Source organism: Enhydra lutris, unplaced genomic scaffold (assembly GCF_002288905.1).
Source record: "Enhydra lutris kenyoni isolate GAN:26980312 unplaced genomic scaffold, ASM228890v2 scaffoldscaffold7, whole genome shotgun sequence".
In the NCBI taxonomy this organism is placed as follows: Eukaryota; Metazoa; Chordata; class Mammalia; order Carnivora; family Mustelidae; genus Enhydra; species Enhydra lutris.
The window spans coordinates 4,215,020-4,233,797 of NW_019154091.1; the positions used below are offsets into that span (position 1 = coordinate 4,215,020).

General features: G+C 39.6%; 1 protein-coding gene across 5 annotated transcripts in view; it reads right to left on the reverse strand.

The window, feature by feature from the left end:
- LOC111142164 (nuclear receptor subfamily 1 group H member 4) overlaps positions 1–18,778 on the reverse strand; it is a 58,168-nt gene that overhangs the window by 18,541 nt on the left and 20,849 nt on the right. For 2 of the 5 annotated variants that reach the window (XM_022495163.1, XM_022495161.1), the window contains exons 3-4: positions 2,402–2,542; positions 351–484 (exon numbers count right to left, since the gene is read on the reverse strand). In XM_022495163.1, the coding sequence (XP_022350871.1) occupies positions 351–484; positions 2,402–2,542 (275 nt within the window). Of the gene's footprint in view, positions 1–350; positions 485–2,389; positions 2,543–18,778 lie in introns of all 5 variants that reach the window. The other 3 variants (XM_022495162.1, XM_022495160.1, XM_022495164.1) reach the window with 2 other exon arrangements.

The following is an 18,778-nucleotide window of genomic DNA, read 5'->3' on the forward strand; positions in this document are numbered from 1 at the left end:
TCTCTCTATGAAATACATAAAATCTTAAAAAAAAAAAAAAAAAAAACCCTCAACCTGAAAAATCCATTTCTACACTGAACCACTTCTACTGGGAACCTCTTGGTAGTAGGCGTGGAATGGAGCCAGGGAGACAGAGAGCATTCATTTTGCTTTATTTACTGCTAGTATTTGAATTTCTACACCAAAGCAGATTTTACTCTCTCCACTAAAAAGAAGAAACCCATTTAATGCACAACTGGAATGAAATTCTGCTTACGGTGGCTCTAATTTTAAAGTCTCTCAGCCAGGTCACTACAGGCCTAGAAGCTCAGCTGCTGTGGGCTTCAGTGGACACCATTGCATGTTATTACCCTGCATGACTTGATTGTCGAGGTCACTTGTCGCAAATCCCGACCTTCACTGTCTTCATTAATGGTCTGATCTGCATGCTGCTTCACGTTTTTCCTTAGTCGTTTAGATTTACACTGAATTTCCGTTAACAAGCCTGAAAAAATAAAACACAGAGATTTCACCCCAGAGTCCTATTGGGCCTGTGGTCATGAGGCAGCTGATGTGTAGTCGGCTCACATCTCTGCAATTTGGCACAGCACTAATTCTAGTCCTTCTGAATTTTGAGACTTGGCCTTGAACAAGAAATTTATCCCCCTGTAAATCTCAGTTTCTTCATTGATAAAATAGGAAAAATATCTACCTCAAAGAGTTTTGTATAGATTAAGCATCATTGGGTCTTTTTTAAAAAGTTGTATTTTATGTAAAGAGTTTGTAACACAAAAGCATTGTACAAATGCACAGTATTCAGTCAATAAAAAAGTGAAGGACACTGTCCCCATTCTTGGTCTAGGGGACCCTGAGAGCTAGTGTTTCATAACATAATGTTAATATTATTTCTCATCCATGTTTATGTAACTGTATCTTAAAAAGTATATTCCATGTCACATTAAGCACACATAAGTAAACACATGCTGAGCAAAACAAATGTCAACATCCTTTAGGGAAAATTTTAAATCTCGTCATTTTTCAGAACTGTGTACATTATTGAGAACATAGAGATGAAAATAACTCAAAGGGACTTTGAAATTTCCTTTTGAAGAATCTTATAACATCATCATTAATTTATACTAAAACAGCTATAAAAAATAATGCAGAACAATCTTCCATATTCCCATTTAACGTCCTTATCCTCTCAATGTTAACGAAACTAAGTTCTGGGAACTTCTTTGTCCAGGAATTTATTTTGTGAGATCACATGAAAACTCTGCATCTGTTATTGGCAAGTTTGCATTAATAATAGTATAGACTCTGGTAGGCAGAATCACAAAAAATGTCCTCAGTGCTCCCATTGGAACGAGTTCATATTTAAGTGATGAGCAACATGAACCCCCCAGTATCAAAGTAAGCATTTCCATTGCAAGATTGGATTCCAGCAGACGTCCCTACTGCAGTCTCTTGTTTCATATGCTAAGAGGAGATAGTGATCATCCACTATAAAACTTTCATCTACCCAGAGCTGGATTATTTACACTGACCTATTTTTCCCCCTCTTGCACACATTATTTCTCTGGGTCCATCCCAGTCGCCTGTACAGTGTGGAAACAATAGAACTGGAGTCACCTTCCAAAGGCTTTTATTCCATGTGGCATTCCCTCCCTGAATGTTATCATCCCCTTGGTGACATTTGTTTGTCATTTGTGTTTTGAGGAGGAATAGGCCATATCTCAAAATCTGAGTGGTCTGTAGAATTTGCAGAATGAAAAATTAATATGTTATATACTAGCATGCATTCCAAATTGATGAAGATTATGGTTCCTCAGAAAACCAGCAGTTAATACAGTGTCTCTTTATCAGATCAAAGGGCCAAATTATATTAAAACCCACAGTAGTTAATTTCCTGTGTAAACCTATACAAATTGGTTCGAAGCTGCACTAAGAGAAGGACTTCTAATAAAATGACTTGGTTTACAACTCTATTTAGACAATTCAGAGGCAGTTATACCTTATAAAACATTCTTAATCTTTCCCACAACTGTGAATTTTTATGCTAATTAAACAATAAGAAAGATATTAAATCAAATTTGGAGGAAATTTTCAGGCTGTTTTTATTCCTGGTAGCTTCTTACAACATGCTATTTTCACTGCAGATTAATGCCATTTTACTCCATATATGATTCCTTGCAGCAACGAACAGCAAAAAGCTCCTTCTTTCAGGGGAATAAAACCCTTTTTCACTGACACTTTGGCCAATTTCAGGGGTTCCTTACCCTTTTCCAGAACATCCACGGTTTAGTTCATCCCTTCTTTAGTATGTGAAGTACCATTCTAATCAGACGTGTTACCTGCATCTGCCTCCTTAAGAGATTTTAAGTGGAATTTAATTGCTTGATGTGAATACCTGTATACATACATTCAGCCAACATTCCCATCTCTTTGCATTTCCTTAGGCGACATTCTTGGCACTTTCTTCGCATGTACATGTCCATCACACAGTTGCCCCCATTTTTACACTTGTACACGGCATTTTTGGTAATGCTTCTCCTGAAGAAACCTGTGGAGGAAAACATAGAAAGGAGTAAAAGGACTCATAACAACTCCTATTCAGTAAAACACATTAGGATTAAGGGATGCCAGAGCATTTTCTCAAGAACCCCTGGAGAGCACCCAGGCCATCCTAAAGAGTACAGGTGACAAAGGTACCTTCAACCTCACTTCATCGTCCAGAAGACAACTACTGTTAACTTCTGTCTCAAAGAGAAAGACATGTTTGAATCATAGCCTCTCTTAAGAAAAATCTTAATTTGGAGGGGTAGTTAGAGATGTATTTATTTGTTTGAGAGAGAGAGAATAGTGGGAGGGACAGAGGGAGAAGGAGAGAGAGAATCTCAAGCAAACTTCCTGACACAGGGCTCAGTCTCAGGACCCTGAGATCATGACCTGAACTGAAGCCAAGAGTCCATCATTTAACCCACTGCACCACCCAGGTGCCCCTTAATTTGTTGTTGTTGTTGTTTTTTAATTTTTTATAAACATATATTTTTATCCCCAGGGGTACAGGTCTGTGAAACGCCCGGTTTACACACTTCATAGCACTCACCATAGCACATACCCTCCCCAATGTCCATAACCCCACCCCCCTCCCAACGCCCCTCCCCCCATCAACCCTCAGTTTGTTTTGTGAGATTAAGAGTCACTTATGGTTTGTCTCCCTCCCAATCCCATCTTGTTTCATTTACTCTTCTCCTACCCCCTTAACCCCCCATGTTGCATCTCCTCTCCCTCATATCAGGGAGATCATATGATAGTTGTCTTTCTCCGATTGACTTATTTCGCTAAGCATCATACCCTCTAGTTCCATCCACGTCATCGCAAATGGCAAGATTTCATTTCTTTTGATGGCTACATAGTATTCCATTGTGTATATATACCACATCTTCTTTATCCATTTGTCTGTTGATGGACATCTAGGTTCTTTCCATAGTTTGGCTATTGTAGATATTGCTGCTATAAACATTCGGGTGCACGTGCCCCTTCGGATCACTACGTTTGTATTTTTAGGGTAAATACCCAGCAGTGCAATTGCTGGGTCATAGGGTAGTTCTATTTTCAACACTTTGAGGAACCTCCATGCTGTTTACCAGAGTGGTTGCACCAGCTTGCATTCCCACCAACAGTGTAGGAGGGTTCCCCTTTCTCCGCATCCTCACCAGCATCTGTCATTTCCTGACTTGTTAATTTTAGCCATTCTGACTGGTGTGAGGTGGTATCTCATTGTGGTTTTGATTTGTATTTCCCTGATGCCGAGTGATATGGAGCACTCTTTCATGTGTCTGTTGGCCATCTGGATGTCTTCTTTGCAGAAATGTCTATTCATGTCCTCTGCCCATTGCTTGATTGGATTATTTGTTCTTTGGGTGTTGAGTTTGCTAAGTTCTTTATAGATTTTGGACACTAGCCCTTTATCTGATATGTCATTTGCAAATATCTTCTCCCATTCTGTCAGTTGTCTTTTGGTTTTGTTAACTGTTTCCTTTGCTGTGCAAAAGCTTTTGATCTTGATAAAATCCCAATAGTTCATTTTTGCCCTTGCTTCCCTTGCCTTTGGTGATGTTCCTAGGAAGATGTTGCTGCGGCTGAGGTCGAAGAGGTTGCTGCCTGTGTTCTCCTCAAGGATTTTGATGGATTCCTTTCTCACATTGAGGTCCATCATCCATTTGGAGTCTATTTTCGTGTGTGGTGTAAGGAAATGATCCAATTTCATTTTTCTGCATGTGGCTGTCCAATTTTCCCAACACCATTTATTGAAGAGGCTGTCTTTTTTCCATTGGACATTCTTTCCTGCTTTGTCGAAGATTAGTTGACCATAGAGTTGAGGGTCTATTTCTGGGCTCTCTATTCTGTTCCATTGATCTATGTGTCTGTTTTTGTGCCAGTACCATGCTGTCTTGATGATGACAGCTTTGTAATAGAGCTTGAAGTCCGGAATTGTGATGCCACCAACTTTGGCTTTCTTTTTCAATATTCCTTTGGCTATTCGAGGTCTTTTCTGGTTCCATATAAATTTTAGGATTATTTGTTCCATTTCTTTGAAAAACATGGATGGTACTTTGATAGGAATTGCACTGAATGTGTAGATTGCTTTAGGTAGCATAGATATTTTCACAATATTTATTCTTCTAATCCAGGAGCATGGAACATTTTTCCATTTCTTTGTGTCTTCCTCAATTTCTTTCATGAGTACTTTATAGTTTTCTGTGTATAGATTCTTAGTCTCTTTGGTTAGATTTATTCCTAGGTTTCTTATAGTTTTGGGTGCAATTGTAAATGGGATGGACTCCTTAATTTCTCTTTCTTCTGTCTTGTTGTTGGTGTAGAGAAATGCAACTGATTTCTGTGCATTGATTTTATATCCTGACACTTTACTGAATTCCTGTACAAGTTCTAGCAGTTTTGGAGTGGAGTCTTTTGGGTTTTCCACATATAGTATCATATCATCTGCGAAGAGTGATAGTTTGACTTCTTCTTTGCCAATTTGGATGCCTTTAATTTCCTTTTGTTGTCTGATTGCTGAGGCTAGGACTTCTAGTACTATGTTGAATAGCAGTGGTGATAACGGACATCCCGACCGTGTTCCTGACCTTAGCGGAAAAGCTTTCAGTTTTTCTCCATTAAGAATGATATTTGTGGTGGGTTTGTCATAGATGGCTTTGATAATATTGAGGTATGTGCCCTCTATCCCTACACTTTGAAGAGTTTTGATCAGGAAGGGATGCTGTACTTTGTCAAATGCTTTCTCAGCATCTATGGAGAGTATCATATGGTTCTTGTTCTTACTTTTATTAATGTGTTGTATCACATTGATTGATTTGCGAATGTTGAACCAACCTTGCAGCCCTGGAATAAATCCCACTTGGTCGTGGTGAATAATCCTTTTAATGTACTGTTGAATCCTATTGGCTAGTATTTTGGTGAGAATTTTTGCATCTGTGTTCATCAAGGATATTGGTCTGTAGTTCTCTTTTTTGATGGGATCCTTGTCTGGTTTTGGGATCAAGGTGATGCTGGCCTCATAAAATGAGTTTGGAAGTTTTCCTTCCATTTCTGTTTTTTGGAACAGTTTCAGGAGAATAGGAATTAGTTCTTCTTTAAATGTTTGGTAGAATTCCCCCAGGAAGCCGTCTGGCCCTGGGCTTTTGTTTGTTTGGAGATTTTTGATGACTGTTTCAATCTCCTTACTGGTTATGGGTCTGTTCAGGCTTTCTATTTCTTCCTGGTTCAGTTGTGGTAGTTTATATGTCTCTAAGAATACATCCATTTCTTCCAGATTGTCAAATTTGTTGGTGTAGAGTTGCTCATAGTATGTTCTTATAATTGTCTGTATTTCTTTGGTGTTCGTTGTAATCTCTCCTCTTTCATTCATGATTTTATTTATTTGGGTCCTTTCTCTTTTCTTTTTGATAAGTCTGGCCAGGGGTTTATCGATCTTATTAATTCTTTCAAAGAACCAGCTCCTAGTTTCGTTGATTTGTTCTATTGTTTTTTTGGTTTCTATTTCATTGATTTCTGCTCTGATCTTTATGATTTCTCTTCTCTTCCTGGGTTTAGGGTTTCTTTCTTGTTCTTTCTCCAGCTCCTTTAGGTGTAGGGTTAGGTTGTGTACCTGAGACCTTTCTTGTTTCTTGAGAAAGGCTTGTACTGCTATATATTTTCTTCTCAGGACTGCCTTTGTTGTGTCCCACAGATTTTGAACCGTTGTGTTTTCATTATCATTTGTTTCCATGAATTTTTTCAATTCTTCTGTAATTTCCTGGTTGACCCATTCATTCTTTAGAAGGATGCTGTTTAGTCTCCATGTATTTGGGTTCTTTCCAAATTTCCTCTTGTGATTGAGTTCTAGCTTCAGAGCAGTGTGGTCTGAAAATATGCAGGGAATGATCCCAATCTTTTGATACCGGTTAAGACCTGATTTAGGACTGAGGATGTGATCTATTCTGGAGAATGTTGCATGTGCACTAGAGAAGAATGTGTATTCTGTTGCTTTGGGATGAAATGTTCTGAATATATCTGTGATGTCCATCTGGTCCAGTGTGTCATTTAAGGCCTTTATTTCCTTGTTGATCTTTTGCTTGGATGATCTGTCCATTTCAGTGAGGGGAGTGTTAAAGTCCCCTACTATTATTGTATTATTGTCGATGTGTTTCTTTGATTTTGTTATTAATTGGTTTATATAGTTGGCTGCTCCCACGTTAGGGGCATAGATATTTAAAATTGTTAGATCTTCTTGTTGGACAGATCCTTTGAGTATGATATAGTGTCCTTCCTCATCTCTTATTATAGTCTTTGGCTTAAAATCTAATTGATCTAAGGATTGCCACTCCTGCTTTCTTCTGATGTCCATTAGCATGGTAAATTCTTTTCCACCCCCTCACTTTAAATCTGGAGGTGTCTTCGGGTTTAAGATGAGTTTCTTGTAGGCAACATATAGATGGGTTTTGTTTTTTTATCCATTCTGATACCCTGTGTCTTTTGATTGGGGCATTTAGCCCATTAACATTCAGGGTAACTATTGAGAGATATGAATTTAGTGCCATTGTATTGCTTGTAAGGTGACTGTTATTGTATATTGTTTCTGTTCATTTCTGATCTACTACTTTTAGGGTATCTCTTTGTTTAGAGGACCGCTTTCAATATTTCCTGTAGAGCTGGTTTGGTATTTGCAAATTCTTTCAGTTTTTGTTTGTCCTGGAAGCTTTTAATCTCTCCTTCTATTTTCAATGATAGCCTAGCTGGATATAGTATTCTTGGCTGCATGTTTTTCTCCTTTAGTGCTCTGAATATATCATGTCAGTTCTTTCTGGCCTGCCAGGTCTCTGTGGATAAGTCTGCTGCCAATCTAATATTTTTACCATTGTATGTTACAGACTTCTTTTCCCAGGCTGCTTTCAGGATTTTCTCTTTGTCACTAAGACTTGTAAATTTTACTGTTAGGTGACGGGGTGTGAACCTATTCTTATTGATTTTGAGGGGGGTTCTCTGAACCTCCTGGATTTTGATGCTTGTTCCCTTTGCCATATTGGGGAAATTCTCTCCAATAATTCTCTCCAATATACCTTCTGCTCCCCTCCCTCTTTCTTCTTCTTCTGGAATCCCAATTATTCTAATGTTGTTTCGTCTTATGGTGTCACTTATCTCTCGAATTCTCCCCTCGTGGTCCAGTAGCTGTTTGTCCCTCTTTTGCTCAGCTTCTTTATTCTCTGTCATTTGGTCTTCTATATCGCTAATTCTTTCTTCTGCCTCATTTATCCTAGCAGTGAGAGCCTCCATTTTTTATTGCACCTCATTAATAGCTTTTTTGATTTCAACTTGGTTAGATTTTAGTTCTTTTATTTCTCCAGAAAGGGCTTTTATATCTCCCGAGAGGATTTCTCTAATATCTTCCACACCTTTTTCGAGCCCGGCTAGAACCTTGAGAATCATCATTCTGAACTCTATATCTGACATATTACCAATGTCTGTATTGATTAGGTCCCTAGCCTTTGGTACTGCCTCTTGTTCTTTTTTTTTGTGGTGAATTTTTCCGCCTTGTCATTTTGTCCAGATAAGAATACATGAAGGAACAAGTAAAATACTAAAAGGGTGGCAACAACCCCAGGAAAATATGCTTTAGCCAAATCAGAAGAGATCCCAAATCGTGAGGGGGGAGAAAGGTTCAGAAAGAGGTTCAGAAAGATAAAACAAAAAACAAAAACAATTAAAAAAAGAAAACAAATAAAGAAAAAATATAAAAAAGAAATATATATATATATATATTAAACTAGTTAAAAAACGTTAAAAAAGAAAAGGGTAAAAGTTAAAAAAAATTTGGCAGAAGAAGAGAAAAAAAAATTGAAAAAGAAAATAAAATTAAATTAACTGCAAGGCTAAAGAATCATGGGGAGAAAGCTATGAATTCCGTGCTTTGCTTTCTCCTCCTCTGGAATTCCGCTGCTCTCCTTGGTATTGAAACTGCACTCCTTGGTAGGTGAACTTGGTCCTGGCTGGGTTTCTTGTTGATCTTCTGGGGGAGGGGCCTGTTGTAGTGATTCTCAAGTGTCTTTGCCCCAGGCGGAGTTGCACCACCCTTACCCGGGGCCGGGCTGAGTAATCCGCTCGGGTTTTTGCTTTCGGGGCTTTTGTTCCCTGAGCGATTTCCGTAGAGTTCCTGAGGACGGGAAGGAAGATGGCGGCCTCCCAGTCTCCGGCCCGGAGAAGCCGAGAGCCCAGGGCCCCACTCCTCAGTGCGCCCTCAGGGAACAGCGCCCAAGTACTCCTGTCACCCTGGCCTCCGGCCACGCTCTGAGCTGACCGAGCCTGTGACCGGTTCAAGGTAACCCTGAGTTTAGAGCTCACTCCTCAGCTCTGTCTCTGTAGCCGGCTTCCCCGTTCTAATACCTGTAAGCTCTGCGACACTCAGACACCCCCGATCCTTCTGTGACCCTGTGGGACCTGAGGCCACGCTGACCCCACCTGGGCTTCACCCCAGTTAAGCCTCTGGAGCAATGTCCCTCATCAGAACAGACTTTTAAAAGTCCTGATTTTTTGCTCGGTTGCTCCGCCGCTTGCCGGGAGCCAGCCCCTCCCCCCGCGGTCTATCTTCCCGTCGCTTTGGATTCACTTCTCCGCCAGTCTTACCTTTCAGAAAGTGGTTGATTTTCTGTTTCTAGAATTGTTGTTCTTCTTCTCTTCGATCTCCCGTTGGATTTGTAGGTGTTTGCAATCTTTAGATAAGCTATCTAGCTGATCTCCGCTACCTGAAGTAGTCTCAGCCTGCTACTTCTCCGCCATCTTGACTCCTCCTCCTAATTTGTTTTTTAAGGTAGGTTACTTTCCTTATATCTTTATTGGGAGACAACTGTGTGCCTGTGAGCTCAAGGTGCCGGTGGTACAAAGGTGAATAAGTCATCCCTGCCCTCTTAGAGTTTATAGCCTGGTTGAGGGCAAACCCATGCAAACAACCAAACAAGTGAAATTAAGTGTTCCTGGGCTGGGCTGAGGAAGCAAGGAGAATGGTCAGTTTGGGTGAAGAGATCAGACTCGGAAGTAAGTGTTGAGCTAAGCCTTGCAAAACAAGTTGCTATTTACCAAGCATCCTGGGAGAGGTCACATTGAAGTCTTCCATTCAGTATTTAAGATGCCCAGCCTAGTGTAATAATACAGATGCCAACCTTGCTTTAAAAGCAAATATTTGTATGGCCGCAGCGGCAGCCTACCAGTTAAGCTACAGGCAGGAAGGCCTTTCTCTTTTTCCCCACTTGCCACTTCTACTCTTTCTCCTCCACCTGGCTAACTGTAATTTCTGACACTTCAGAGTCAAGGTGAAGTGGTGAATAAGGAAAGGATTGTGGGAGGCAAGGGGAAGAAGTAATAGGAAAGTGCTCAGTTGCCCGTACTGCTAGAAGTTGGCTTGTGCCCAGCAAGTTTCTGAAATTGACTTCTTCTCTCTTGGTTTGGGTTCTTTAGAGAATTCCCACCATTGGGACATGTTCCTTTGCAATTCCTCAATGGGGGCAAACCCATCTCTATTCTAGCCCATGACTTGTATCCCCTTCTTCTGCATCTAGGAATTTAGCAATTTACCACCATCCTCTTTACTCTGAAGTCCCTCCATGTGGCCTTCTTGTCATGAGCTTAAGATAACCCTGTGCCAGCTTTCTCTGGTGCAGCAAACTGGGGGAGGGGGGATCTCTCTCACTTATTCATAAGCAGTTGCCATACCTCTGGCCCTTTCAGCTTCTCAGGTGAAAGTCAGATGCCAGTCTCCTGTGTTCCTCAGCTGTAGGGGATACTTATCAATCTCCTCAAGCGATCCTGTTGAAGACCCTTTCATTGGGCATGGGGCAGCAGGGCCTCCTTAGTGTATAGATTTCACCTGGGGAAGGGGGGACACATTTTCCTAATCCTCACAAAAGTACCATACTTTCAGTGGTGGTCCCCAAGACAGATACCTGCACCCCACACATTTCCCCCTCTGTATTGGGGATATGGGATTTATGGTGCACTAGTCAAATGCTCCAAAATCTTTAAAGACTACTCTAGAATTTCCAACTCCTGACCACTTCATACCCTCAAAGTAGGTGAGGTTTTAACTATTTCTTAACTACCCACTGCAAGATGGGCTCGCTTTGGATATAGCAACTAATCTTCAAGAATGCTGAAACTGAGACAGCAAGAGTCCTTCTTATTTTAACAGCCTGTTGGAATAATAGCTAACATTTATCAAGCACTCACTGGCTGTTGTTCTAACCACTTCACCTGCACTGAATTATTTAACCTTCATAACAATTTTATGATGAAGATAATATTATATATTCCCATATTATAGAAGTGGAAGAGAGGCAGAGAGATTAACCATCTTGGCCAAGATCACATGGTTAATAAGGGAATTAGGAGGATTCAAACTCAGGCAGGAATTTCATCACAGACATGGAGATTTGCAGATTAGTTATGGCAATTTTTTTCCAGCAGAAGGCAATAAAAATTGTTCTGGTAAAAATAAGTATAATATGACAATGTACCAATAGCTAGAAATTGAGTGTCTTGAGGAAAAGGCATTATATGACTAGGCACGGCCCTGATTAATTTTGAGGGGAAATCAGAGAGCACTTCATTAAAGAAGTAGAATTTAGGCAGGCATTAGGAAATAAGTAGGGTTTTGAAACATGGACTGTGAGGGAGGAAGGGCATTCTGGGAAATGAGAAAGTTATGGAAATACCAAGGAGGGGTAGATGATCTATTTTGGTGGCTGGGTAGAGTATAGGGAGAATTAGTGGAAGGGGGGTAAGAGCATGTAGTGGGACAGAATATGGTTAAATGCCCTTCAATACAAGGCAAAACTGCTGAGTTTTTACCATGTAGAAAGAGAGAAGCCATTAGAGGGTTTTGGCAGAAGAGGGTAACCTGCATCTTGGGAAGGATCCTTGGTGCAAGGTGAAAAATGTAAAACAGCTGAGAGGTGATTGGTGCCTGAACTAGATGGTGAGAACAGGGAAGAAGAAACAGGGGAACTCAGGACTTGTTAACTAACTCAACGTAAAAACAGAGCCTGAAGAAAAAGTTAGATAGCAAGGTTTAAAAAAATCATAGACTTGCTTGTGAATCTGTCAGCTGGTATAACTTTCAGTAGGAAAGATCTTACCATTTTCCTAAATGTCAAATCCAACCACACAAAGTCTAAAAAAAGACTTTGTGCTTCAGATCAACATTGATACAGGAAGTGCAAATACCAAAGCATGCATTTTAAAAGAGCCTCTAGGCAAGAAAAGGAAAGAAGGAAGGAAGGAATAGGAAGGAAGGAAGAAAGAAAAAGAAAGGAAGGGAGTGAGGGAGGGAGAGAGAGAAGGAGGAAAGGAGGGAAGGAAGGAAGGAAGGAAGGAAAGAAGTTAAGTTAGGAAGTTAGTTTTCTTCCTTGTACCAAATCAGTGAGCTCAATGATGTTCCTTAGTCAACCTGAGTCAATCTTTACATGAATATTTAGCCCCTCCCAGGAATGATTCCATTTAAAACCATCATGGGGTGTGGTGCCTGGGAGGCCCATTCCTTGAGCATCTGCCTTTGGCTCAGATCATGATCCTAGGGTCCTCGATTTGAGCCCCACATCAGGCTCCCTGCTCAGCGGGAAGCCTGCTTCTCCCTCTCCCACTCCCCCTGCTTGTGTTCCCTCTCTCTCTGTGTCTCTCTCCGTCAAATAAACAAGTAAAATCTTAAAAAACAAAAAACACAACACAACACAAAACAAAAAAAACCCAGGGGCGCCTGGGTGGCTCAGTGGGTTAGAGCCTCTGCCTTCGGCTCAGGTCATGATCCCAGGGTCCTGGGATCAAGCCCCACGTCAGGCTCCCTGCTAGGTGGGGAGCCTGCTTCCCCCACTCTTTCTGCCTGCCTCTCTGCCTACTTGTGATATGTCAAATAAATAAATAAAATGTTAAAAAATAAAACATTGTAGATACCGATAGCACAATAGTTAATAGAAATAAACCTCCTTATTCCAAGATGAATCAAAGGAACAGTGCTAGGACAATTCTGCAGGTTTGTTTTTTTTCTTGAACTTTGATATTAACTGAGAAAGAAATCATTATCATCTCAATAGCTAGCTGAATTAATTAGCTTTCATTCTGAGATAGCAACACAGTATTATCATTATATCACTTAAATATGGGTACATATACTATATTTATACTTATGCAAATTTATCCATACACGTACCTCTGACTCTATCTTGAGCATATTCAACAATGCCCAGGAAAGTAATGTGAAGATGAATGGAAAGGAAATTCACTGAGGAACAGAGACTCCCTGATAATGAAAGATGAGTAGACAGGGTTGGTATTGTCATCTGAGGAAGGTGTGGCACTAGGGAAATTCCTGTGGTGGCAGGAGAATGTCTATAGGATAGGAAAATGGATCCCTCAAGTCTGCAAAATATTGCATATCCTGCTTCTCTGCTTCTTTATATAGACATAACTCATAGACCATACCCTATTTCCAATGCATATATACATATATGTGCACACACAAGCACACATGCATATGCACACATCAGACTCCAGTGACTGACAGTAACTACTGTTTGAAATCAGTAAAATATTGGTTGTTTAAAATTTTCAGGGTCTCGAGGTGCCTTGGTGGCTCAGTGGGTTAAGCATCTGACTCTTGGTTTCTGCTCAGGTAATGATCTCAGGGTTGTAAGATCAGGCTCCATGTCAGGCTCCTTGCTCTGCATAAAGTCTGCTTGAGATTCTCTCCCTCTGTCCCTCTCCTGCTTGCTCTCTCTCTCTCTCTCTTTAAAATAAATAAATAAATAAATCCTAAAAAAACATTTCAGGGTCTCCATACTTTTTAAACAGCAACAAATGCACATAGCTGAATAACTAGTGATCTTTACATCCAATACAGCCTAAATAGAATCAGTCTTCAGGTATATCTCACCACATTATCAAATAAAAAGGACTCCATCACTCACTTATTTAGAACTTACTTTGTATCAGGCACTATTCTAAACATTTGCATATGGTGATTCATTTAATATTCATATCGATCCTATGAAGTAGATTTTTTTTTTTTTGACAGATCACAAGTAGGCAGAGAGACAGGCAGAGAGAGAGAGAGGAGGAAGCAGGCTCCCGGCAGAGCAGAGAGTCCGATGTGGGGCTCGATCCCAGGACCCTGGGATCATGACCTGAGCCAAAGGTAGAGGTTTTAACCCACTGAGCCACCCAGGTGCCCCTAGGAAGTAGATTCTATTATTATTTCCTTCCTACAGCTAAGGAGACTGAGTTACAACAGAGATGAAGCACTTTGCTCCAAATCCTATAGATAGTAAACAGTAGAGCTTAGATTTGAACTCTGATATGCTCACTGGCAAACTCTATGCCTTTAATTAGTCCTTTAGGCTATCCTTCTAGTAAGGAGCTTACATTGCTAAAAACTGTCTTTAGACATTAATCATTTTAGAATTTGTTTACAGACTCCTGATCACCTGGCAGAAGCGGTTTCAGACTATTTTTTTTAAGATTTTTATTTATTTATTTGACAGACAGAGATCACAAGTAGGCAGAGAGGCAGGCAGAGAGAGAGAGAGGAGGAAGCAGGCTCCCTACTGAGCAGAGAGCCCGATGTGGGGCTCGATCCCAGGACCCTGGGATCATGACCTGAGCCGAAGGCAGAGGCTTTAACCCACTGAGCCACCCAGGTGCCCCCAGACTATTATTTTTGAAAAAGCATCCCTCAAACTTCGGAGATGAAGTTGATGAAATTTACTATTTTTTAAGCTTTTATTTTAATGCAAGTTAGTCAACACATTGTTATATTCGTTTCAGGTGTACAATATGGTGAGTGATTCAACACTTCCAAACAACAGCAGGCATTCATCGTAATACAGGCAGTTCTTAATCCCCATCACCTATTTCACTCATCCCCTCAACTCTTCCCCTCTGGTAACCATTGGTTTGTTCTCTATAATTATAAGTCTGTTTTTTGGTTTCTTGATCTATCTGTCTCTCCCTCTCTCTCTTTTCCCTTTGATCATTTGTTTTGTTTCTTAAATTTCAAATGAGTGAAAGGCTATGGTATTTGTTTTTCTCTGACTGACCTATTTCACTTAGCATAATACTCTCTAGCTCCCCCCATGCCATGCAAATGGCAAGATTTCGTTCTTTTTATAGCTGAATTATATTCCATTGTATACGTATTCCACATCTTCTTTATCCATTCATCTACTGATGGACACTTGGGCTGCTTGCATATCATGGCAATTGTAAATAATACTGCTATAAACAGGGGTGTATGTATCCCTTTGAATTAGTGTTTAGTATTCGTTAGGTAAATACCCAGTAGTGCAATTATTGAATCACACGAAAGTTCTATTTTCAACTTTTTTAGGGACATTCATAGTGTTTTCCACAGTGGCGGCCCCAGTTTGCATTTCCAACAACATGGCAAGAGGGTCCTGTTTTCTCCACACTCTCACCAATACCAGTTGTTACTTGTGATGAAAATTATTATCGACTATTTAGTGCCTGCTGATAACTTTGAGGTTTTCACCCTTTAACCTATTGGAGAGCCACAGACAGACAAAAAAAATTTCACCTGACTTCTCTAACACTTACTTTTATCAACTATAATCCGTATTGATTTTTTTTCTTAAATACATTTTAAAAGGACTGACTTTGAATTATTTTGAGAAGTTGGCTAACATCCTTTCAGAGCAGACAAATCTACAAACAACTTAGTAGTCAAAGGGCATTCATCAAACTTCTATACTCCCTTCTGTCAAAAAAAACCCCACAAAATAAGAGAAAAGTTCATGGAAACAGCATAATCTCTACGAGTTAGAATACAAATACCTCAGTGTATCAAAAATGCTGATTAATCTCTGAAAGCCAGGGAACAGAATAAATTTGTGAAAAACATGCCCAGAATAAGTGCAGAGAATGCAGAGGATTAGGAGCAATGACGGAAACTGAGTTCAGATACAAGATGCTGATGGCCTATAAGGATTCAGCGGGAACATTGTGCTAAGCCAGGAGTTGGCTAACTACAAAATGCAGGGCAAGTTCCATTTCTGCTTATTCCTTTATGATCTGCAACCTAATAATGGTTTTTACATGTTTAGTGAGTGAAAAAAAAAACTCAAAAGAAAGTTATTTTGTGGTATGTAAAAGTTGTATGACATTCAAATTTTAGTGTCCATAAATAAAGCTTTATTCGAATATAAAGCTCATTCATTTACATGCATGTCTGCTTTCACACTACAATGGCAGTCAAGTAGTTGTGCCAGAAACCTTAATACCTACAAAGCCTAAAATATTAACTATCTGGCCCTTTACGAAAGTTCACCATCCATCTAAGATGGATGAACAGTGTATTTGCTTGTAGTCTCAAGCAATGAATATAAACCACAGTGCAGGGCAATGCCCAGAAGGAATGGGGAGTCTCCGTGCCTAGAAGATAAGGACCAAAACATTCTATCCAGCCACACGTCTTGTCCTCCTTCCAGACTGCTAAAAGCAGTCTGCACAAACACAAACAGCATCTCAGAGGACTGAAGAGGGAATCTCAGAGGCTACTTAATGAAACCATTCTCTTTCCTAAAATCATTTGAGGATCACCTTTGTGGGGGTTTGCCTGGGAGGCGCCTCTTAGTCTATTCCTACTTTCACCATAACCTATTAATACAAGGTGCAGGGTCAAAGTATAAGACATTGCAAAGTAAGCTCCCACAAAGGCAATTCTTAAATTATATATTCTAATGCTCATATATATCACAATTAGAAATGGAGATACTTAGATGCCTCATTCTTTATTTTTAAAAGTGATATGACTAGTGGTTGTCATTTCTATGTGTGAAATGACACACATAGAATAACTAATAAGTTATTAGTATTAACTAACTAACTATAACTAAGTAGGGTCGTTATTAACCCTACTTTGTTATTAAGAAGATGGTCTATTTTGTACACAAATGAATATTGTCCAATAATTTATGGTTGTGCCTGCTCTGCCAGGAGATCATTCTGTCAAATAACCAATGGGTTTGGATTCACCATCACCTAGATTTTGTTTGTTTTTCTCTTTGTTGGTGTGTTCGTTCTCTAAACACAGAACCAACTTTTAAAACACTCATTTTCCTTGCATATGCTTTAGTGCTATCTTTGGAAAGTCATTGACAGAAGGATACAAAAAAAAACAGCACAGAGATAAAATATAACTCAGGAGTCCTGATGATCTGACGATCAATTCTACTCCATTCTTTCATAGCCATGAGGCCTGGACAAGTTTTTGAGTACTGGTATCTTTATTTGCAAAAAAGGAAATGATAATACCATCTACTGGAACCATTATAAGGTAAATGAAATAAACAGTCTGTGGTGGGAATTGACCAGCCCATAACAGAGACTCATTACCTTCCCCAATAATTTGCGTCCATTAATGTGTTTTTCAATAATTTTAGCAATGCTAATATGAAAGAATAATTTATTGAGTGATTCGTGGATGCTTTGTTATTTGTTCTTTTTGCTATTTGGGGGGGTTAACCTTTTCTCCCCACCCCCTGCCTTTTTTAACTTTTCTTTCCCATCCCAAGAGGCTAGCCATTTTTCCATGTTCACTTGATAAAACAAAAGCTAAAGTCGTCTACCTCTAAAAAAAGATAACTCTAGCATTGGGCGTTTGTTTTCAACCCCTCATTGAAAGGGTTACACTGGGTCATCTCAAAGATGATGGAGGTGGAGGTCAATGCTTTTAGATTGGGAAAATGAGGGGAGGGGTAATAATGCTCTGTGTGAGCTTGATTTTGCATCTCTTTAAGAGCCATTCAGACTCCCAGGTGGGCAAACTCCCAGTAGCTGGAGGCTTAAGCAAACTAGAGGTTTTTTTAGTCACTAATTTCATATTTACATATTGCTTATGTATTTAGTTTAAACATGCCTTCTTGTTTAAATGTAATTTTTATAGTCTCTATTTCTCTTGCACATTAACTATATATTTACTTGAAATTTCAATTTTTATCCACTGGAAATCATTCTTTTACCATTTAATTTTTCTGTATGTTCTTTTTGACACTATTTCATTGTTTTTATATTTTTTAATCTTTTATTTTTTTTTGTCTTACTGTTTTCTCTTTTTGTCTATTTTAGCTCAGTTATATAAACTGTTTCCCTGCTTTGCTTTAAAATGGTGACTAAGAGAGCTGGAATTTTGTCTGTTTTGTTCACTGCATCTCCTATGCTTAGAATAAAACCTGGCATATGGTTGGTACCTAATAATAGTTGCTGAATAAAGAACTGAATTAATTAATTCAAACTCTCAGGAGCTGGAGGCTTACTTAATTAACTAATAGGAAGAGAGAGAGTTTCGAAGACTGTGTATGATCAAAGTTTGAGAGTCTGGATGAACAGAAGAATAACAACAATAAAATAATAAGAATTCACCAACAAAGGAGCAAAATCTAATGCTTACTGAGCATTCAAGTGTGCTAGGCATAGAGCTAGATGTTTCAAAAACAATGTCTCATTTTTTTCTTCACAGTAACTTAATGATAATAGTAATAATAATGGACATTTTTTAAATTATTATTTTAATTTAATTTAATTTATTTTCAGTGTAACAGAATTCATTGTTTATGCACCACACGCAGTGCTCCATGCAATACGTGCCGTCCATAATACCCACCACCAGGCTCCCCCAACCTCCCACCCCCACCCCGCCCCTTCAAAACCTCAGATTGTTTCTCAGAGCCCACAGTCTCTCATGGTTCATCTCCCCCTCCAATTTCCCTCAACTCCCTTCTCCTCTCCATCTCCCCATGTCCTCCGTGTTATTTCTTATACTCCACAAATAAGTGAAACCAATAATGGACATTTATTGAAGGACAATTATTGAGTACCATAAGCAAGTACTATGTTAATTGCTTTAAACATATTATCTTCTTTAATCCTCTCACCAACCCCTAGGTACCTACCTCAAAGCATGGTCCTGAGGATTAAATGAGCTAGTACAGGTAAAGCCCCAGATAAAACCTGTGCATATCTTATCTGTATCTCACCAGCATCACCATCATCCTCATCTCAACCTCAACCTCCCCCTCCTCATCTTTATTACTATCCTCACTTTATAGGAGAGAAGTCTGAAGTCCAGACACATTCAGTAACTTGGAACATCTGAGAAGAGAATCAGCAGCACGGGAAGAGGGTGTTGAAATCTGGGTTGTCTGCCATCAGAATCTGATTCCTCTTGCCACTTTTATAACAC